General features: G+C 52.8%; 10 protein-coding genes across 10 annotated transcripts; 4 read left to right on the top strand and 6 right to left on the bottom strand.

Annotated features, from left to right (window-relative positions):
• Positions 1-590: 590 nt before the first annotated feature.
• PG985_008560 (uncharacterized protein) lies at positions 591-1,858 on the bottom strand (the record flags this gene model as incomplete). Its single annotated transcript, XM_066828328.1, has 3 exons — positions 591-1,193; positions 1,291-1,446; positions 1,529-1,858. The coding sequence occupies 3 exons, from the start codon at positions 1,856-1,858 to the stop codon at positions 591-593; spliced, it is 1,089 nt and encodes a 362-aa protein (XP_066683240.1).
• A 1,744-nt stretch (positions 1,859-3,602) lies between these two features.
• Positions 3,603-4,418, top strand: PG985_008559 (uncharacterized protein; the record flags this gene model as incomplete). Its single annotated transcript, XM_066828327.1, has 1 exon — positions 3,603-4,418. One exon carries the CDS (start codon positions 3,603-3,605, stop codon positions 4,416-4,418), a length of 816 nt encoding a protein of 271 aa, XP_066683239.1.
• Positions 4,419-4,777: 359 nt separating this feature from the next.
• PG985_008558 (uncharacterized protein) lies at positions 4,778-5,578 on the bottom strand (the record flags this gene model as incomplete). Its single annotated transcript, XM_066828326.1, has 1 exon — positions 4,778-5,578. One exon carries the CDS (start codon positions 5,576-5,578, stop codon positions 4,778-4,780), a length of 801 nt encoding a protein of 266 aa, XP_066683238.1.
• A 590-nt stretch (positions 5,579-6,168) lies between these two features.
• On the bottom strand, positions 6,169-7,491 carry PG985_008557 (uncharacterized protein; the record flags this gene model as incomplete). The annotated part of the gene is made up of 5 exons (XM_066828325.1): positions 6,169-6,260; positions 6,353-6,848; positions 6,906-6,955; positions 7,061-7,243; positions 7,395-7,491. The coding sequence occupies 5 exons, from the start codon at positions 7,489-7,491 to the stop codon at positions 6,169-6,171; spliced, it is 918 nt and encodes a 305-aa protein (XP_066683237.1).
• Positions 7,492-8,077: 586 nt separating this feature from the next.
• Positions 8,078-9,810, top strand: PG985_008556 (uncharacterized protein; the record flags this gene model as incomplete). Its single annotated transcript, XM_066828324.1, has 5 exons — positions 8,078-8,187; positions 8,261-8,330; positions 8,399-9,336; positions 9,474-9,637; positions 9,707-9,810. The coding sequence occupies 5 exons, from the start codon at positions 8,078-8,080 to the stop codon at positions 9,808-9,810; spliced, it is 1,386 nt and encodes a 461-aa protein (XP_066683236.1).
• Positions 9,811-10,301: 491 nt separating this feature from the next.
• PG985_008555 (uncharacterized protein) lies at positions 10,302-10,871 on the top strand (the record flags this gene model as incomplete). The annotated part of the gene is made up of 1 exon (XM_066828323.1): positions 10,302-10,871. One exon carries the CDS (start codon positions 10,302-10,304, stop codon positions 10,869-10,871), a length of 570 nt encoding a protein of 189 aa, XP_066683235.1.
• Positions 10,872-11,151: 280 nt separating this feature from the next.
• On the bottom strand, positions 11,152-11,745 carry PG985_008554 (uncharacterized protein; the record flags this gene model as incomplete). The annotated part of the gene is made up of 1 exon (XM_066828322.1): positions 11,152-11,745. The coding sequence occupies one exon, from the start codon at positions 11,743-11,745 to the stop codon at positions 11,152-11,154; it is 594 nt and encodes a 197-aa protein (XP_066683234.1).
• A 2,688-nt stretch (positions 11,746-14,433) lies between these two features.
• Positions 14,434-15,507, bottom strand: PG985_008553 (40S ribosomal protein uS12). The gene is made up of 3 exons (XM_066828321.1): positions 15,384-15,507; positions 14,955-15,218; positions 14,434-14,781 (listed from the first exon to the last, which is right to left on the bottom strand). The coding sequence occupies exons 2-3, from the start codon at positions 15,211-15,213 to the stop codon at positions 14,603-14,605; spliced, it is 438 nt and encodes a 145-aa protein (XP_066683233.1). The 5' UTR covers positions 15,214-15,218; positions 15,384-15,507; the 3' UTR covers positions 14,434-14,602.
• A 616-nt stretch (positions 15,508-16,123) lies between these two features.
• Positions 16,124-17,011, top strand: PG985_008552 (uncharacterized protein; the record flags this gene model as incomplete). The annotated part of the gene is made up of 1 exon (XM_066828320.1): positions 16,124-17,011. One exon carries the CDS (start codon positions 16,124-16,126, stop codon positions 17,009-17,011), a length of 888 nt encoding a protein of 295 aa, XP_066683232.1.
• A 2,206-nt stretch (positions 17,012-19,217) lies between these two features.
• Positions 19,218-20,450, bottom strand: PG985_008551 (uncharacterized protein; the record flags this gene model as incomplete). Its single annotated transcript, XM_066828319.1, has 1 exon — positions 19,218-20,450. One exon carries the CDS (start codon positions 20,448-20,450, stop codon positions 19,218-19,220), a length of 1,233 nt encoding a protein of 410 aa, XP_066683231.1.
• Between the last annotated feature and the right edge of the window lie 448 nt (positions 20,451-20,898).

Genomic DNA, 20,898 nt, shown 5'->3' with positions numbered 1-20,898 from the left:
TATACGTGCACACCCTCTCGAATCGGGTATTATCTCTATCTGTATGGATGAGTTTCCCTCATAAACAACAGAGCACACCCAGCCAAGCAGAGCCAATATGGCCTCGCTCTTATGCTCATAATCACCTCCCAGCCCGCGCCTGATAATGCATCAACTGAGTCGAGCATCCTCGTCTAAAGGAGGGCCTCCAAGCTTTAGGGCTGGCATGTTGGTATTGAGATTGATCAAAGGGATGACCTAAGAAAGCAATAACTCAACAGTAGCCTCAGTCGCTGGCCGTCAAGAGGCGAAATGCGGACCCGTCGTATCGCTCTTCCAATCCTGTCGATATGGTGCTCGCAAATCATCGCTGGGTATCAGTGGAGCTGAAATCAGGTGTCCAGGAAGTTGTTCCTGGGAAGGGATGAGCCGCCCTTGTGGCGTCGATGCCTATTTCCAGCAGTCCTCCTGCTGATTATTAAAGCTCAGTCGTGCCGCACCTTGCGATCCAGGCGTACATTGCCATTCAGGCGCTCCTAGAGACTCAGGCGCGACGGGTGACTCGCGGGGCGGTCGCTGAACGATACCATCCCAGTTCTGGGCCGTGCTCTCTATTCAGGTTGGGCATTGTTCGTCGATCGTTGCCCGCCGTTGACGCGTTCCCCGAGTTCTACTTCTTCGACGGTGCCAACCTTCTGGTATCCCTTGTTTCGCAGTCGCCGCCTTCTTACACATCTTACGCAGCACACGCAGCTGACGATCGTGAAGATGATGGCCGCAATTACTTCGGCGACCACCTCCATCCAGTGCAACCCGAGCCAGGCCCAGAGCCAATCGTCGCCGGCGCCCCACGTGCCGCCATGACCGCCGTGGTTGAAGAAGACCCATGGGTCGGCGCCCGTACGGCCGTCCATGAGCACTCGGTGCAACTTCTTCCAGTCGTTGCCCTCGAGTCCGGGGATGGTGCCGTCGTCGCGCAGTACGGAGTGGTACTTCTCCCAAATGGCCGTCAGGTACCACTGGCCGCTGTTATACATGACGATAGCATATGGCATAATCCAGTTCCAGTGGTAAGGAATGAGGTTGTCCGTCATCATGACAAGCCAGGGGTGATCCTTATGGCCGCCGATGATGTTGTTGCTCAATGCGCCCAGGCCGCCGTCTGTGGTCCACGCGGGGAAGTAGCGGAGCGCTTCGAGACTCTCTTCGCAGCCCTGTACCCATTCAAACATACCGTCAGTTATCATTGCTCCTTCATACCCGTTCCTAATGCGCGCGCTGCGCAAGAAATGGTGTCTTTGCCCAACTTACATTGTCGAGATCGAGGTATATGCCACCGTAATACCGAATGAGGAAGTATCGCATGACATCGACTCGCTGGATCGGGAACTTGTAGCTGTCGTACGTCGGCAAGAACCAGTTATAGTTGTCTTCGATGAACACACGTGAATCTTCGGTATGCCACAGCTAATTGTTCCACAAAGTAACTGTCAGCAGCCGCATTTCTTGCGATATATTAACCCCCAGATGTTGTCAGCTCAAAGCGTACCTTGAAATCCCATCCCGGGTTCTTGTCAATGCAACTCTGTCGCATGCGCGCCCAATCCTCAGGCAGCTCGTGGTTGCCGGGTTCCGCCCAGTTGTGAAAGATCTGGTGGATCATCCGGGGGAAGGCCGGGCGCGGGTCGTCGGAGACATTGTTGTGCAACTGGAAGACCTCCTGCTGGGTGATTTCGATGCCGGCGTGGGGCCCGAGTTTGCCAAACAGCTGCGCAAAGGCGAGCAGGCGGACGATAATATACAGCGCCAGACTCGTGAGCGCCACCCCGACGAAGATGGGCAACAGTCGCCGCGAGCGCAATTGCGCTATGGAAAACATGGTGGCTTGCGGGTAGTGGTGTCGGTGGTGGGGGTTTAAGGCTTAGGCTTGCGACCTGAGTCACGAAAATTTACGGCGATAGCCACATCAAAAGATAATAGGCTTCTTTCCCTTCTTCTCTAGAAGATCAAGTAATTAAAACACTGTAGAAGGAGAGGAAGAAATAAGGCAAAGACACCAAAAAACCACGATGATCCGGGAGGAAACGAACGACTGACAGATGCTTGCTAAGAACGAACAAACCAAACGACGCGACAAATTTGACGAACGAGGGAAAGGAGCATGTAAGACGGCGAACCTAGCACGTGGCAGGGCTCGCCTTTACTTTAGGTAAAGTATTGGCGGCGGCGTAGCTGCCAAGCTGACTACTGCCTAGCCATTGGGGCGGCGGCCTGTTAGAGAAGCGACGACATGCCAGCAGGGCGGGCAGGCAGACATGCCTGCTGCTACCCAGAATGCTCCGAGAAGGGTGGAAAGCCGGAGCATCTTTTTGGCCCTAAAGACCAATAGCGATGGGACTTCAGCCGCAATGGAGCAGCGAGCAAAGCGGCTGTCTCATTGGTACGGTTATACGGCACCCGCAGTAGGGTACCCGCCCAGTACTGTATTGGAAGGAAATTAATGTAGTAAAGCAATGCATTGATCAATGGAGGTGCCTCCAGTTGCAGCGAGAGACCCTGCCCATGTGTTTGTGTTTCCTTACTCTTTTGATATGCCTGTGTGACTCGCCGCCGAGGATCGACAACGAATGACCAGATTGTTCGCTATTTTTGATAGGTGACGGGGCCACCCACTAACGAGAACGAGAGAGCATGGGACGACTGTCGCTGTCAAGCTAGCTGCTTGACAGGGAGGACCACTTTATGTCCACACCTTCCGAAATCCCGGTAAACCAAACCTGTCAGGGCCATTAGCAATGCAACCGCGATACCGTGATAATGTTGATTTCAACGATTAAATTGGGGGGGAAGTAGATGCCAACTGCCTTTTTATCGCCGCCGACAAGGACAAAATAGTTGAGCATGGTACAGTGACGTCCATGCCAAGAGTATTTCCAATGATTGCCGAGCAGGATGTTGAATTGGACCCCTTTTGAAAACCAACTGCTGGATGCCCACTAATTATGCATTCATGAGGCGTAGCAACGGCGCAGCAAGATTGACCTCCGCCATGGAAACAAGGACAAAGCAGAACACAAGTGGCCCCCTGGGATACATACATGGCTCGCCTTCATTTGAGAAGTGCTCAAGTCTAGGGACTCAAGCTTGGTGTTCGCTTGCCTCCAGACACAATGTCGAAGCATAGATGATCTCGTCAGTTAACCAAGGCCGAGCCAATCGCTCGAGAGAACGACTCTAAGGCACACGCGGCGGACTGTTTTTGCAGCGGCATGTTGCTATTTGGCCTGTTTTGAGGGGGTTCGAGGCAAATTGTGGCTTCATTTGGCCTTTGTTGCCATGGGGATAACCATGCTCGCTGCGAGTTCTTTTAGCTTCTGCTGGGCTAATTGACATCGTCTCTGAGTTAAGGGGACGACGGTAGAGCCACGATGAGCTTCTCGAGCTTGACGACACTGGCGCGGGCGAGAGAGGTTCTCAATTGCTCGAATATGACAGCGACTTCGGAATGGATACCTCCGCAACATTCATCATCGTTGACATTTGTGAATCTCTTCACTGTCCGGGTGGTCATTCGGCTTCTCCCAGTCTGAATCCAACGACAAAACAAGTATTCAACCCCCACTATGGAGACAGAACAGGTGGTTCATCAGGGGAAATCCATTCCCTATCTTCCGGCGGAGATACGCCTTGCTATCTGGAAGGAGGTAGCCTCAAAACCGCAGGTAGTCTTCATCGATTTCACCAAAGATGAACGCCGCATCCGTCCCTGCATCAGGATCGACGGTGTCGTCTACTCGCAAGCATCTATACTGTTCTTCATCAACCACGAGACTCGGCAGATCGCACTGGAGATCTACCGCGTCTGTGTCTACTTACACTGCCAGTCGGATCTGAGCTGGCTGTTGGCGGAGAATGACCGGGTTCTGTTGAAGGACATGGGATGGGGTTGGCGCACGGATGGATGGGGATTCGGGAAGTACGCCTCGGCCGGTAGCAACCGCAATTACCTCCGCCATGAAGAGCCAGGCCAGCCTCAGGCGCACATGTACAAGGTGGCCACCGACTATGCCGATGCCAAAGGCCCGCGTCCCTTTGGGCTGCCGGCTGACGAAGAGCTGCTGTCCCAGTCGGTGGCAAACGTTGCCCAAAAGAACGATATCGCGAGGTACAGCCTCCGAAAGCTGGTGGCCAAGCCGATGGAGCAGCATCTGACTCGTCGGCACAAGTACGAGCTGAACGAGCCGCGGGTCATGGCGAGAATAAGTGCTGGTAACACAGCCAAGCCGGCCGGAGGCGGCAGTGTTACAAAGCAGTATCTAATGCCAGAAGAGGCATATGCGGCGGTAACCAAAGTCTTTGAGCCCCGTTTTGGTTGTCAGTTCCACAATCCGCGTCGCGTGTACCGTAAAATTATGCGCCTCCTCTACGACACTGCCTGATTGTCAGGAAGCCCTTACAGATGATATTTTCAGGGGGTCAAGGCGGCTGCGTGTCAGTACTATCGAGTGAATGGTTGTTCTGGGGGCGGAATCTTCAACAGGGGATGTTCAGCGCAGCTGTATGGTCCATACACAAGAAATGACACCATAATATGTGATTTGGTTTGTTATCTGATCAATTTGGCACAGCCCAGTTGTGACAGGCCGAAACATGTTTCCAGCAGTAGCGACTTGTCGTCGGTGGCGGGATAACCCCTGAATTGATTAGGACGTATCTTGCCGTAGCCAGTCTGCCCACTGTTAGACAAAGTGTGTGATTCATCCCGGTCCTTCAGGTCTTCATGTTCTTCCAGTTTCTATTACCTGCGTCTCTCACATGCCATGGCGTGAGCCTTGTTATAAGCCGCATACAGCTTGTCATACTCTCTACTACACCTCCTGAGCAAGTCCCTCTCAGCTCGTTGGAGCTTCTTGTACTCTTCGTCGCCGCGATCGCTTAGTTGCCGGCGCTCTCTCAGGAACTCTTGATACTGTTTTTCGTTGCAGTAACCGTACGTATAATCGAAATGGGCAAGGCGCTCTTTATGCAACTCCCAGCTTGTATGCCGAGCATCCTCCAGCTTCTCGCGTTCTTCGCGCAGTTTCTCGCGCCGATCCTGGTCGACTTCCCTGTATCTCTCCGTCACCCCGTCGGGCGATAGGCTTCGAGCCATGGCTATGAAAGGGTGCTCTGCTTCTGAGGGGCTACCCTGATTGTCGTTGGCGCCCCGGGACGGATTCTGGGGGTTTGCCTGAGGATCTTCGTTCTTGAGCCGCTTCTGGAGTTCTTCATTCGTTTTCTGCAGCACTTTGATTTCCGTTGCCAGAACTTCCTTTTCTTTATTCGCCTTCTGCAGCACTTTGATCTCCGTTGCCAGCACTTCCTTTTCGGCGACCAGCCTTTCTCTCTCCTCTACCCAAGTTGCGCGGCTCCCTGGCCACCATCCAAACTTGGGTGTCCATCTCCTGGTATGTCTGGGGCTCTTCCTTCGACTGTCCGACTCTGTAGAGGATTTGATCGATCTCGGACGGTACGGATCAGGATGGTTGTGTCGCTTGTCAGCTTTAAGCCAGCCGAAGACTGTGATCGCTCCGGCGGAAGCGCCTATCCACGCGGCCATGGTAGCAATGCAGAACAAGATGGCAAATTGGCAAGGGTTGGAAGTTTGCGGATTGAGGTCTAACATATTGATGGGCAAAAAAAGGCACAAAAAGCCGAGATTGACTCAGAAACTGGGGTGGAGACTGATGTGTTAAAGACAAAGTAGAAACGAGGTTTATATGCTCAAATACAGCTTTGGCATCTTCACGGGCCCGCCCTTGAAATGTTATTCGGTGGAAACTATGACGCCTGGATGGAACTGGGTTTCGCTGGGACTGTAATACTAGCATCAGTTTCCACTTCACGCATTATGCTTGTTTTGCGAGCGAGACGTGGTTGGCTGTTAACCTAACCACTCGAAGTGGTTCAAGCGGAAGCATCGTGTATTTACGATCGTCATATCTGTAGAATACTACTTCCGCAACAGGGGATGCGTAGCGTCACACAGCTTCCCTCATGATGGCATGCGTACACAACGAGTCCTGCCCCGAGTATAGCAAGATCGTCGCTGGCCACAACCGCCGAACAAGCAATACTCTTTGGTCTCCATTTCTCCTTGTTGAGTTACGGACTGCCGAGGCCATTTATCGGTGTCCCGAAGCCCCCATATCAAGTGATCTTGACAATCTTCCCGTTGTCGTCCACATCCAAGTTGTAGTGGCGATTTAGCTGGTCTATTATGACGAAGAAGGTGAGGGTCTCTGCGGTTCGAATGTCAGCCCCCTTGCAGCATACACACCATCCAGGTTCCCTGCCAAAGCCTTTTGGGTGGAAAGGCCTGTTCCATGCTTACCAGAATTATCAGTCTGCCTTATAGCCAGAGCGTTGTCCCACCCGTAACTATCGTCGCCTCTCACGTCGATCGCATCTCCACAGGCCACGAGATGGCTCAACTCATGGATCATGTTTATGTCGAGGGTTTTGAGTATGTCTACCGGCGTGATGTCATGCCAATGCCAATTGTACGCGCGCCGGATCCGGCTCAGCAGACTGGGGGAGCTGGCCTTCCGGACGCGCTTGTCAGCGAAGAGTGTCCCCTTGTCGACGGCCTTGCGAAGCTTGTACGGGTTGATCACAATGTACTCGGACCAGTGTTGCGGGAACTTCTCCTGGTCGCCGTCGGGCACGGCAACGTGCGCGGTTGCGAGGAGTGTACCCTTGGGGTCTTTGTGGCCGAGAGCAATGTCGTCGTTGTCAACGGGGCTATCGCGTGTGATGTCCCACCAGGCCGCGTCGGGGCTCGCTGGGTTGTCCTGATGAACGATGTGGTCCGCGCTGCAGAAGATCTCCTAGAGTATCGCGATTGAGAAAACAAGGCTCACCTAAGGATAGGATTTCGCACTTACCAGATCTCCAGGGTCTCTCTCCTGGTCCGTCCACCACGGGTTCCGATTATCTGTGGTGATATACACGTATCGACGCATTCTGTCGAACCGACCTAGCCCACACGGTGCTTAGCATGGATTGTACGGAGCCAAGAAGGGTTGGGCGGAGATCTTACTGTGAACGTTCATCATGGTCTGAAGATCATTATTACCGAACATCTTGAATGCCAGGTCCATGAAGCGGTCATTGGGCCTCTGAGAGGGGTCTTGAATATAGGGTTCGAGGATATCGCATATCTCCTCGGCCCACTTCTGAGCAGAGTCCATATAGCCCTTGACGGCGTTGTAGAAGTCGCCAGCTAAAATGGTCAGCATAATGAACTCGAAAGGTGTTGTTATCGAGAATACAAGTGTCTTTCTGCCAGCTTTTGCTCGCATCAAATCGAACGATAAAAGCCCGAACATAGAAGGAAAAGAAAAATGAATCAGAATGCAAGTGTCAGCACTTACTGCAGCTCGTGGTGTCGATTAGGTACCGCCCTTCGCTCAATGCCCCAGTGATAAACTGGAAGCCCAGGATGACTTTGATGACTTGGACGAACTTCATTGCGAGGTGCTTTATGGTATCGTTCAGGGGCGTGGTACAGGAGGTTCGGTTTGGCAAAGATGTGCAGAGGCAACGATAGGCAGAGAAATCAACTATTTATATGTTTTGTGGCTGGCCTTGGTTCAGTGAATCAGCATGCAATTCGGACTAGTTTGTCACGATTTACATTGACTATTGTTCCTGAATTGGTATTCGTCACACATGACCATTTTCGTAATATTGCCTCTTTTAATTCATCAAGTGAATCACGATATACAGGAGGTAACAGCTGTATTTGTGTCAGTGCCGCATGACAAGATCAAGCCTGCGGCAAAAGGAGTTATTGATTGCAATATTCGTACAAGTAAACCTGCCCATTGAATAGCACGCAGCTAGCACGCAGCTTGCCACACAGTTTCTTATAAATAGCAAGACTTTCCCCTCCTCGGACCCTCGAAAGCTGTTACCATCTCTGATCTCGGTACAGTTCGTCCCTCTCAAGAAGACTCTTCAAAAAGCTCAGCTCTTCCCGACCATCATGTACCTGTTTCAGCTTGTGGCACTTTTCCTCTCCTGTGCGCAGGCTCATCATACTCATCATGCAACGATGACCTCGCCTCCTTCCGCAACGCCCCACGTTCCGGTAGATGCTATCAACCCGACGGTGACAGGCCAGATCGGCATCAACCCCGTTGACGTACCCCCCATTACCTCGCTGTAAGTAGGCATCGGAAGCATACACTGACTTTTTCTACATTACGAAGAGGAACTGAAGTGCTTGCTCGTTTAGCCGTGCTTCGATCGGTGATGACACACAATACCTGTCCGAAGTTGTCTACGGCGACACAACATCAACCAAGGTACGTTGAAGTGACTTGTGGATATTCTAGGCCCTCCCCTGGCCAGCTTTGACTGACGACGGGCTCAGTGGATTGCGGCCACGACCGACTTCGGAGTGGCCACCATCAACAAGACTACCAATGGCGTTGTGCAGCAGACCACGATCCCCAAGGGCTTCAAGGTGGCCAACGCCGCCGAGGGGGTGGTGGAGGTCGCCTTCAGCCCCCACATCAAGGACATCATCGCCAAGTACCTGCCCCAGCTCCCCGACTGCAACCCCCTGCCCGGCCGCGACGAGGACACCTCCAGTGCCAACACCGAGCGACGCCCCCGAATCCACCAGCAGCGCGCAGACGTGGCGGCGTCGTGCACCCGGCGGCGTGGCGGGCGCCTCGGGCAGCTCCTGGGCGAGGATATGGAGTGGGGAGAGCAGGCGGCGGACCTCGACATGCAGCTGGCCTCGGCGTCCGGCACCGACGCGGGGGCGCTGGTCGAGGGCGAGCAGACCCTGGCCCTGATGGAGGAAGACGCGGTGGCCGAGATGATCATCAACGAGATGGCGATATCGGCGGAGATGGAGCTGATCGAGGTCACGTTGGGCAGCTTCTTCTTCGAGATCACCGTGTCCGTCGCCATCCTCTTCGCCGTCTACGAGGTCGCCGACACCCTGTGGAAGATCCTCGCCACCCCGAAGACCATGGACATCTTCGAGCCGACCCGCACCTACGACGTCTCGGCCGCGCCCTCGAGCGTGGTCACGCCCAGCAGCTGCCCGACCTACGCGCTGCCCTGCGTCGGCGACAGCTGCCAGGGCAGCCCCGACGGCACCTGCTCGAGCGGCGACTTCCCCGGGTGCCCCTGCGCCGTCTCTGGGAGCAGCATTGGCGACCAGACGTTCTGGGAGGATAACTTCGGCCCCGTCGAGGACTTGATTGCAGACTACCAAATCCCGCAGCCATACGTTCCTGTGTGTGTGAAAGATGCGACTGACGACCCCGAACCTTTTGACAACGGTACTTGGAGCTCGTAAGTTACCATCCATGGCTCCGCTCCGCCTCTCTCTTCCTCTCTTCCACCCCTTTTTCGGGCTTTGCAAGGGTCCAAGATCCACACCCTACTGTTGGGGCATAAGATGCACTTGCTAATACATAATGATGGCGCAGTATGTTTGACACGTTTTGCTCGAAGATTCACGAGCCTCTTTCCACCGACCAGGATCAATGCGTAACGTCGCCTACGCAGGACATCCACTTCTCGTTCGACGGCAACAGTACTGACGGGTGCACTGACCAATGCCACGACGTCTTCGACAAACTCAGAGACGGTTGTAAGTCGCCCAACTCCCTTTCTTCATCAACACTCCTGCAACTATAAAAAATGACTAACGATACGCCAGGCACGTACGATTCTTACCGCAAATACAATGTCGGATTCATGGAAGTTGCTTGTGGCGTAGCCATGTACACTATCGGAGCGTGCCAGGATGAGACCTCTACCTAAGTTAGGACATATGGAAGAGGAATGAAACGGAAGAAGAGTTCTAGTTTCTACCGTAGAAATACAATGCTCTTCAATCAAGACCTCAATCCTCAATTTTGCCTGATCTTTGGTGTCATGTCGTGCGTGGCCAATCAATTTCTAGCTGGGCTTTTTGATAATAGACTGCACTGTATGCTCGATCCGATTACGACATGCTTTGTAGTCAAAGAGTATTCTGGAGGGGATACAGGAACCAGCTCCAGAGAGTTGACGAATTATAGGGGCGCATATACCAGCTGTCACCAACAAAGGGGTTCAGCCACCGCCGCCCCAAAACCCCACTCATATGCAAGATACCCACCCCCTCCAATCGAATGATCTGATGTGGTTCGAAACCCGTAACCCATCCTCCATGATATTGATTCCATCAGCCTTCAAAAGCAACCTGGTTGACCATCCACTCTTTTATTTATCCTGCATCGTTGCCATACCTTGCCGCTGCCAATCACACCATGGGAACATTCTACGACTTTCTCGACAAGGCAGCCATAGTCGTGGTCGGACTGCAAAGCACCTTCTGCGTGCTCGCCGAGTCCAAGGCCGTCCGGTGGCGGTACATTAGCTCCGGTCACAGCCTGCTGGCCGTGGCCGTCTTCTACCCAGGCGTCTTCATGACGACGAGGGGTCTGATCTCCTGGGCCGACACCGCCTCCGAGAAATGGCGCCGGAAATATGAAGAGGCAGCTGCCTCGGCCATCGGTGGGGATCACCGTGCGTCGGCGGCCTTGCCTGCTCCTAGGGATCAGGAGAAGAAGAAGAAGGCCAGCTCCGAGTCCGTCCACCGTGACTTGTGGCTATCCGCGGTCTGGAACGCGTTCTTCGCCCTGCATCTCCGGGGCCTGTACGTCCATCGGCTGATAGAGCAGGAGCTGGTCCCGCATGTCTACCGTGCTTTGCACCACGCCATCTACCAGCCATACCCTTATCCGACCGCTTTATTTGGGGTCGTCGGGATAATCCACGCTCGTAACTCGCTGCGCGTGGCTAGAGATGTGCGTGACGAGACCGAACGGCCTCTGTAAGGTGGTCCTGTATTATCTTAGGTTCTATTAGCCGATTGGACGGGTTCTGTAGTTGGAATGGCAAGACGAGAGTAGGAAACTACAGCACTAGGGAATTTGCAGTTGGAGACGGATTGGAGATATGTATGTTTATGTGAACTCGCATGCGGAGTTGTATTATTAATATCCAGCCACATTCGGGGGCGGGCGCAGGCTTCTAATACAAATGGGTTCCCCTCTATCCATTTAAACCGCCCTAGTCACTGTATTCCACCCTCGTTGTATTCCACACACTCTCTCTCTACAGAGTTCGCTCCTGGTGCTTGTCTGCCTCCGATTTATACCCCATCAGCGTTTTACCAGCGAAGACTGCCAATAGGCCAATGAAAGGGGTAGTTGTGGTAGCCTGTCGCAGCATCATGAACGCGGGGCCAAGGCGTGGTGCCGGGAACCAGATTCGGTAGGCGGGAGCGAGCCAGCGGTCCAGCAGCCTGGCCCGGAGGTTCAAGGGGAGCAGGGCGAGGGCGAACGGGGCAATCTTGGGGTCCATGTAGCCGATCTCGCGAGTCAACTTGGGCATTTCCTCCTTCTGCTTGGCGGTGAGGATGGTGTTGTTGCGGAGCTCGCCCTTCTTCGCCTTGCGGCTCATGTGGACTTGTCGCTCGTAAACGCCGTCGGCCCAGCTATTCAGGCGCTGCGTGGCGTAGCAGAGGCCCGGGTAGAAGACGCCGACGGCGAGGGCGGTATGGCCAGGGCTGATGAACTTGAACCGGAAGGCGTTGATCTCGTTCGTGACGCAAGAGGCGAGCTGCTGGGCGAACAAGAGTGGTAGCAATATCATGTACCCAGAATCTATCACTCTACGTGAATAAGGGTCGGGCTTCAACACGTCCATGGTGTAAGGTGCTGTGCGGCTACTTCTTCCAAGTAGAGAATGATGCGTCGCAATCGAGTGTTCTGTGGTAAAGAGATCGGATGAATATTGATGGGGAGTTTGGTGGTAATTGTTCTTGTACGAAGGGTTCTTGCTCGGCGGAAGTCTTGGAGCTTTCTGGTCACATCAAAGGCCAGTGACTTGCTCAACAAGACGTGTTTATGTTTGGAAGCCACGACTAAAGGTATTAGGTGGGGAAAATGGAATTTAAGCAGTGGGAGGTAGCTCGTCGGCGACTACCATAAAAACAAGGAAACAAATTCCACCTGTCACTGCTAAGTTCGAGGGGAAGTTGCCTTACGGGAAGTGAAGATATCGAAAGGGCTAGCTGGTGCCTTTGAAACAAAACCGGCCGGACAAGGTGAACTCAGGTTTAAATGATATCTAATGGGGAGATTTGATTGCACTTGCTACCTCAGAACACTGCAGGTGGTATACGGGGTCCATTACACGTGAGTGGCGTATTGAGGAGATGGATTGGCAGTAAGACGGATGAATATTAGGATCAGGGCAGGGAATTTATGCATTGGCAGGTATATATCCTAGCGTGGGCTTTCCAACATCAAATCCAACCAGTCGACTTCTTGTCATCTGAAGTTTTACTGTCAAAGGCCTTGGCGATGTTGTTCCTTCGTTTACAACCCCCAAGAGTATTCGGGTGACATGGGATCTCCGAGAACCAACCGCAGATACCCCTGTGTTTCCTCCCATTTCCCTTCACGCCTTTCCCGATGTACGTACTTAGTTCATAGCCTGACATCACATTTTGCCAATGGCACATCCAGGTAAACAACATCGGCGGCCGCATCCTCCACTCTGCTGCAAAACCGTGCACTTTCGTAGTATCCTGCGTATGACAATTCGCTGCACTCCGTATAGACTACAGCTTCACTCGTGCAGCAGTGTTGTCATGGCACGTTGAAGTGTAGTTGGTCGAGCATCCAGCCTCGAAGCAGCGGCCGCAAAGGGGCATGGAAGCCAGGCCCCAGAACGGGTAGAGATTGCACTCTGACTGCCCACGCTGCCAGTCAACTATGCAATTGAAGACGGGGCGGTCAGCTCGTACCCTGATAACAAGATATGCCTCAAATAACTGTTCTGGCGCTCGTTTACTTACAGCAACCACCCTTTATGCACTCGTCCCAGACCACCGACGTGTCGTCACACCCATAGCCACAGCCCTCGAGACAGCAACGCGAGTCACCAGCCTCGGTCTCTGTGCACTGGGTGCAAGTGGCGTCACACGCCTGCGCGGATCGTGGAAAGCCCGTCGCAGCAGCGTGGGCCTGGCCCAGCAATAGGAGGCCCAGAGTAAACGAAGAGAATAACAACCTGAGACCGTGCATCTTGATTTAACAGTGACCAGCTATCTGTAGATATAGTACTCTGGGTATTGGAGGCAACAGTTGAACAATGTGTAGTGAGACCCTAGATGATGTGTAAGATTGACGAACTAGAACACCAGCAGACGTCACCCCTTTTGTGCGTTCCTGATGCTGGCACCAATTGCGAGCGCAAGTATCGTAAGGCAGGGCCCGAACCTTCTTTTTCCAACTGCCGATGATATTCTTGCAGGAGCCTCATCTATTCTTAATTAATATTGCCTCTTGGCAATATCTGCCTGGGTGCTTTGGCAAGATCCAAATAGCCGGTGGAGCGACCAAGACAGAATAGTCCAACACTGCGCTGCAGAGATCATCGCTCTCCAGACCACGTGTGCTAGATGAAGGCAACATCGCCGCAGCGCCTGATTGGCATCCATGTCGCCGTTATCATTCGGGGCTCCTTGGAAGCATGACCTGGCCCAGGACCGGGTAATTACGTGCAGGAAGAAAGTGGCCCCAAGAGCAACCCCCCAAATATCCAGCCGCACTAATGAGTAAGTGATCTTGTTTAGATCTTTATCTATTGGTGGTACAGAGAAAATACAGGTGCTGCAATTCGCATGTGATTCTAGGACAAGAACGAATTGCTGTGTTTATGCGCATATGTTATTGCACTCCGCTCCCGCTGTTGATTGACCCGGTGGAACTGGAGCCAGCCAACTTAGCTGCGTCGAACGTCTAATGTGACGTAGGGAAAAACCAAACATAGCTGGGTTGGGGTATTGCGTTGCGTTGCCAATTGAAAAGCCCGGAGATTTTGACACGGCTAATGTCTGCTTCGTACGACACCAAAACGTGGGCAAATTTCTTGATACGCAAATAAGCAGAGGCCATGGTGGGATAAATGACAGTGTACGGGGATGAGAAATGGCACCATCATGACTTCGAAAACAAAGGTTCCCGCAATGCCCCTTCATGTAGGCCAGCGATTAGCTAGACGTTGACATATTGGACCGATTCACGGGAGAGCAAAGGTGGATTGCATGCCAATGTCTGTAGATTCAGGAACATGATCGCGGGTGAGACGGGTAGCCTGACAGCAACTGCGATTCGCGACGTAACCTCCACACGCACGATAGCTGCAGTATACACATTGATCATCAGGACTGGTGGCATACTGGAACGTCAGGATACCATGTCAAAAAGTTGTCCATTTCCGGCTAACGCCTGTGACTGATCAAACGTGCGAAGCACCTGCATAGTGTACTCGGCACAGATGACTCTCCATGAGGATGGTAAAGCGAATCTCTATTTTTCGGATCGCGTCCACCTATGTGAGTGTGGGTGTATCAAGGACCGAACCCTCTGATGCCAATGGAAAAAGCAAGGCAGCCGTTATGACTCCATAATTCCCCAAATGAATTTGCCAGTCCTTTTGCGTTCGCTCGTATCGTCGTCCCCCGAATAATGCATTCCCGTAGCCTGTCGATCGCTTAAGAACGGGGCTTCTCCTTCTTCTCCTTCCACAGGGCCAGCAGACCGACACCGGACACCTTGACGACCTTGAATCGCACACCGGGAATATCACCCTTGGCCTTGCCCTTGCGACCGAAACCGGCCAGGAGGACCTCGTCGTTCTCGTCAACGAAGTTCAAGCAACCGTCGTTGGGGACTAGAGAGAAAAGGAAACATGGTCAGCGCGAGCTTGTATGGCATTGATGTGTCTTGTCCATCAATGTCGTCGTAAATCCAGTAGACGGTCGTGTGGGCGCTCGATCATCGTTCGAGGCGCCCCACACCACACGCCACTTTGGAGGGAGAAAATCTTTCGAGGGGCAGACGTACCGAAAGCAGTGACCTTCTTGCCGTTCTTGATGAGCTGTACACGAACGCACTTTCGGATGGCGGAGTTGGGCTGCTTGGCCTCGACACCGACCTTCTCGAGGACGATGCCCTTGGCGTGGGAGGAACCACCGAACGGCGAGGACTTGAAAGCGGTACCCAGAGCACGCTTCTTGTATCCCAGATCGGCCCAGCGCTGGTCCTTGCGGTGCATGCGCAGCTTACGCGCAGCGTTCAATCCTCTAGGCTTTCCCTTACCCATGATGGCTGTGGACGAGACTCGAAATTAGCGGACTGGTTCGTGTGTGTGAATGTTTGGATGCGACGATTGGAGTTGCGGGTGTCGTTGTTGGATCGAAGTAATTCGTCGATGCGATCGCAAAGGCAATGGGCAAAAGGTGAGTACGCCTGGATGGGAGAGGAAAAACCTACCGATTTATGACTGTGATCGCGGCGGATGGGTGCTGTTGTCGATGTGAGTATGTCGAAAGGGTTCCGCTATCTGCAAAGTTCGCGAGGTTGAGAGTGACAAGTCCGTCAATGGAAATTAGCTGGCCGAGGGTTTTCGACCCTAGATCTGAATTTTGAAGTGCGGCAATCAGTATCTGTGGCTTTGGTGTGTGGCTGGAATTTCAACCCCAATCCAAATTTTGTGGACAGCCACAGAAAAAAGCTTGGGCATGCCACAGGTACCCCACCAAACAAACCCGGAACCCACCCACCTTGCAATTGATGCACGGCATCCTTCAGTCAGCAAAGATGTGCTTTCGAGCTGCCAGCATCTTTCTGATGGTGCACCACGCAATTTCAAGTAAACCCAACCTGGAACCATGGGCACAGATAGCGTCACATTTCGCAGTTGAATATATCGATTGACCAAGCCATCGGTAGTCACCTTACTTGCCTGCGAAGCTATCTCAACATACATAGTCCAGTCCATGACCCAATGTGCAGGCCGCCTGCAAATTACCTTGTTGGTTCCAGGCACCATAGATCCAGATGGTAGGTGCTGTAAGCAAGTAACCTTGAACCCCCCTAACACGCAGCTTCCCGCCTCAACACCCCAATTCCAGCCTTGCCCCGACGTCACTACTTTAGTGAAGTACGGAGGCATTCCATTCCAACCATTGCTGCAGCGTCTGTTTGTTTGCCAGCCAAAATGCAGACTCGCCATGTCTCAGCCTCAGTTGAAGCCAAGTAAATCGCGAGACCCTCCACCGTCTCTGTTTCTGCACCCTTCCCACCCTTCCCCCTCTCCCTCCGCGTCCCATGTCTCTCTAGCCGGTGCCGCGGCCCAAGGTGCCGCCATGCCTTCCAATGCCTCTCAACCGCTAGCTCCGACAACCACATCCTCAACCACACAGCCGCAAATGCAGCCGCTATCGCGCAAGCCCTCGCTGCTCAATCCCATGAACATGGGTGGCCGCGCCGGCGCTCCTGTGCCTCGGCTCCACACCGGCGACTCCTCCCGCTCCGTCGACAAAACCGACGCGCTCTGGGCCGAGATGCAGGCGACGCTTGAGGAGGTCGAGCTCTCGGCCTCGGGTGGCACGCACGTCTTCGGCCCCGAACACGACCGCAAGCTTGCAGACCTCCGGGCGGCGCAGATTGCCCTGGCGCAGGCCTGGGCCCGAAGCGAGGCGGACGACGCGATTGAGACGACAGGTGCCGGGACCGAAGAGGTGCGAGATCTGAAGGGCACGCTCGGCGGCATGGGCCTCGCGGCTGCATCCAACATGGCTCCCGGCGCGACCCTGAAGGACGGTACAACAGATCCGGGGAGAAGCACCATCGGATCAGGCAGTGCTGCTGGGCCGTCGAGCAGCGGGCGCGGTGCTGACCGGTTCGGGGCTGCGCTGGAGGAAGAGACGGAAACCGACATCCTCCTGGCGCGTAAGCGTAGAGAAGCCAACGATCAATACTTTAGCAGGGTCGACCAGGGTGTCCGAGATGTCGTTGCCAAGCTAGAAGAGGTCGCGGTCGCCATGCATACTGTTGAACAGGAGAGCAGAGATGTCTGGGGCGAAGATACGCCACCTGGCAGTGCAAAGCATGCGTAGCCTGTGCACTTGATTACTAGATTCAGAGCGCCTCGATATTCAATTTCAATGATACCCTCCTGATCACGTCTCTCCATGCATGTTACATGAGTGAAGATTGTTATTGATGCATGAATAACGACTACTCTGAGCCCCGGCTCTCGGTTTTGTGTTACTTCTTCATAGCGCACTTATCGACTAGCCGGGATCTAGATGACATATTTACATGACTTACCTCCAGATTCCTCTTTGACATCGTAATGAGAATGCATGCATGCTGAGATACGCAGAGCATACATTGATGTGATACCATTGTCATGACATGGCAAAATCATTTTTTAATCTAAAGCCGAAGGAGTCTGGATATGCGACGCCTATTTCCTGGCTTTGCGCCAAAACAAGACATCATGATGGTTTGCTGTCCGTAAGAATAAAAACCATTTCTAGCTGGAGAAGGCCTCTTCCACTCGAAGAAAATCGCAATATGACCCCATAGTGCATCATAAGGACGAATGCCTCAATTTTGAAACCTTGATGAGAGAGATCAAGTCCGGATGAGGCTGGCTAGGGGACAAGGCTACGAGGCTGAGTGGTGTTCATAAGCTGTAGGATGCCATCATTAATGTCGAGCACACTATGACGTGTTCTTATCACCCCCGTCTTCAATGCCATTTTGAATACATAGCTTCAAATATGTCCAGTGGGAGTTTAGTTGGAGCTGTAGAAATTGTAGGACTTCTTGTGGTTTGGGGTTTCCGCATGCGTACTACTTCAGATATCAACACTTTGAATAACGAACATGCTAGCAAAACTCGCAAAATAGACTTGAACAATGACTATGCTGCGGCTACACATAGTAGTACGTTGCTCATCACTTGTGTCTTGTACGTTTGAGTTCCTTTTCTCGTCGACAACTTAGATGCAGAATAATTACGAAGAAACTGGAATTTCGGATTCGATATAACTCGACATTGACTTGAACATACCCAAGCTGCATCAGTCCATCCAAGTGAACAACGAAGATATGCTGTTCACATAGGCTATTTTAGTTGTTGATTGATCAACGAAGTGGAAATACTAGGGTTGAAGTTGTGATATGTGAAGAATTGCAACAGTGAGAGTCGGTGTGTAGAAAAACAAACATGTTTGGCAATTAAATGTTTACCTATGGAGTTACCAGACATAATTTAGTGCCTGGTCAAAATTTCAAATTGCGTCTCCTTACACATCAAGGAAATACTTCAAGGTGAATTCGTAGAAACTTGGTATCACAAAATGTGCAATATGCAGGGTCAAGTCATCGGGTGTCATATCCAAACCCGGATCCCTATATGTAGGAGAATGGAGGAGTATCCTGCTCCATGTGTTAGCAAGCTAAAACTAGTATTGTAATATTTTGACTAGGTCTTATATCACTAGGTCCTCAGGTTGTGAGGACCACCATCGGTGGTGGTGCTTTGGACATTGGCCATGGTCAATGAACCGTCTATGTCACCTCACCACTACTCATGTTAGTTTACAGTACTTGAGTCACTGGGCTTCCGAGTAGCCCGGAAAGGTTCCTCTGTTGCCGGAGGACACCTTGTGCTTAGCGTATCATGGCATATCACAAAGAACAGGGAACCAGCGGCTGTAATGGTTTAACATCGAAACATGGCGAAGGAGAGAATATGGAAGATTGTTACTGAGTATTCAGGTCCAAACCCCACTTTCTGGTCATGGCTGTGAAGTACTAGAGATAATAACTTGGTTGCAATGTAAACTGGCCAGTAGACTATCTCAGGCAGCCCCCATGAAGCAGAAACCAATATGGTCCTGGTCCAGGCAATGCTACCTGAACGATCATGGAATATGGAGTTAATTCCGGTCTGATATAAGGGATAAGACTTGCTGAGAAGACACATCTAGCATTCATCATTCCACAAAGTTGATGGCTGCTCAGATTAAGGCTTCGCAGCTCCTCAAGAAAGGTGGAGCAACTGAAGCCTCAACAAATTTACTACGCGTACAACATTGTACATAGAGCACTTCGGAAAGTGAGGAGATGAAGAGATGTATCTTACGTGGTCCTGGAACAAGTGTTTCATAAGGGAGGAGTGGTATTACATGACTGTAAGTCTAGCTTGCCTCCCAACTCGTACGTGTATCGTACAGCACGCCAGATCTAGTTCTATAGACGGACAACCCACCCCGGATCTATAAATACAGGCGACATCACTCTTGGCATCTAGCTCTGAGCGACCTTCTCGGTCTCTTCTTGATTTGAGTACTGAATGAGATAGTCCGCACCCAAACCGGCACCGATGGCCCCTCCCGTGATCCAGCAGCCGTTGACGAACCACCACCAACAGTCCTTCACATTCTTCAGGTTGACGTTGCGGATCATGTAGCCCAGCGTCAAGGCAGCGCCTCCACAGCCGCCGATGAAGAAGGCAGGGCCGGCACCAGCAGCCCAGCCGGCCGCGCCGAGCAGGCCGACCTGTACGACCGCCAGGCCGGACAAGACTTGCTTGGTCTCCGCGTCATGCTTCAGGGCGATGCTCTTGATGCCCGCCTTGGCGTCGTCGCGGATGTCCATGTGGGCGTAGATCATGTCGTACAGCACGGTCCAGGCGACGTTGCTGGCGTACAGGAAGCCCGCCGCCGTCATGGCCGCCGTGTTCGTGAGCAGGTCCACGCCCAGCGCCGGGAAGCCCATCATGGCGCCCCACGAGAAGGTCAGTCCCAACACGAACTGCGGGTAGTATGTGACCCGCTTCGCGAGGGGATACGAGGCGACGAAGAGCAGGCTGGGTGTCGCGTAGAAGAAACAGTCCCAGGGGAACTGGAGGAGGATTCCGAGTCCGGCCAGCAGCTGTACACCGGTGAACGTCAGGGCCTTGAAAGGGGTGATGGCGCCTCGGGCAATGGGACGCAGTCGGGTGCGCGCCACTTGCGGGTCGAGGTTGCGGTCCCAGAGGTCGTTGATGCTGCAGCCTGCCCCGCGCATTATCAGAGCCCCTGAGAAGAAGAGCGCGGTCGTACCAATGACGGTCAAGGGAGAAGTGATTGGATCAGCCATGGGAGCGGCCAGGAGCGTGCTGAACATGCATGGGAAGAACAAGTAGTATGTTCCCGCCGGCTTATCTAGACGGACCAGCTCGGCATACGGCACCCATGATGCTGGCAGACGTGAGAGAAGCCCAGTGGTGGGCGGCGAATACGGCTTTGGTGTCTCAGGAGACGAAGTCGATTCTACGCTGGCGGCCAATTGCTTGGCAGAGGCATGGAAAGGGATGACATGCCGGGGCGCCAACAAGGACACTGAAGTTGGGCGTGACTGGCTTGGCCTTGTTGGCGTTAGGAGCCGAGAAGTACTTGATCCCGACCTTCGACCAGAAGCCCAACTGGGTTTGGAAGCTACGAATTTCGAATTTGGTAGTATTCGCCTCCCCAGGGCCGCACTACATCCCCTGAACATGACGATGGCACTACTGGGATGTTAGCTTGAGTAGATTACCAGCTTCAAATACGACGATCATTGAACTGCGGCATTCGATATCGCCATCTCCCGAAACGAAGTATATCTATATCAATAGAATATCTATAGATACATTGCGATGCCGCATCCAGAAGGGGTAGTTGCCCCACTGTATGGTGAGTCTCAAGGTATCAACCAGACACGGAATTGAGCAAAAAGCCAAGATGCCCAAATGATGGGGAGGAACCAACGATTGATAAAACTTACCAATTGATCTTAGGATATGCCTCTCTGAACTTGGTGTCAAGCCATACGGAAGTTCGTTAGCTGGCAGAAAGAAAGGTTGCCGCAATTCTCTCTCTCTTTCTTTTCGTCAGCAAATCCATCTCTCGAATGTCTCTCAAATCTTTGATGCTCAAGTCAGTGGCTAGTGTGGTTGAGGCTAGTG

Source organism: Apiospora marii (assembly GCF_038362585.1).
Source record: "Apiospora marii strain CBS 49790 chromosome Unknown utg000005l_segment0_segment0, whole genome shotgun sequence".
NCBI lineage: Eukaryota > Fungi > Ascomycota > Sordariomycetes > Amphisphaeriales > Apiosporaceae > Apiospora > Apiospora marii.
The sequence above is the reverse complement of the archived record's forward strand: the minus strand, read 5'-3'. Positions and strand labels throughout refer to the sequence as shown.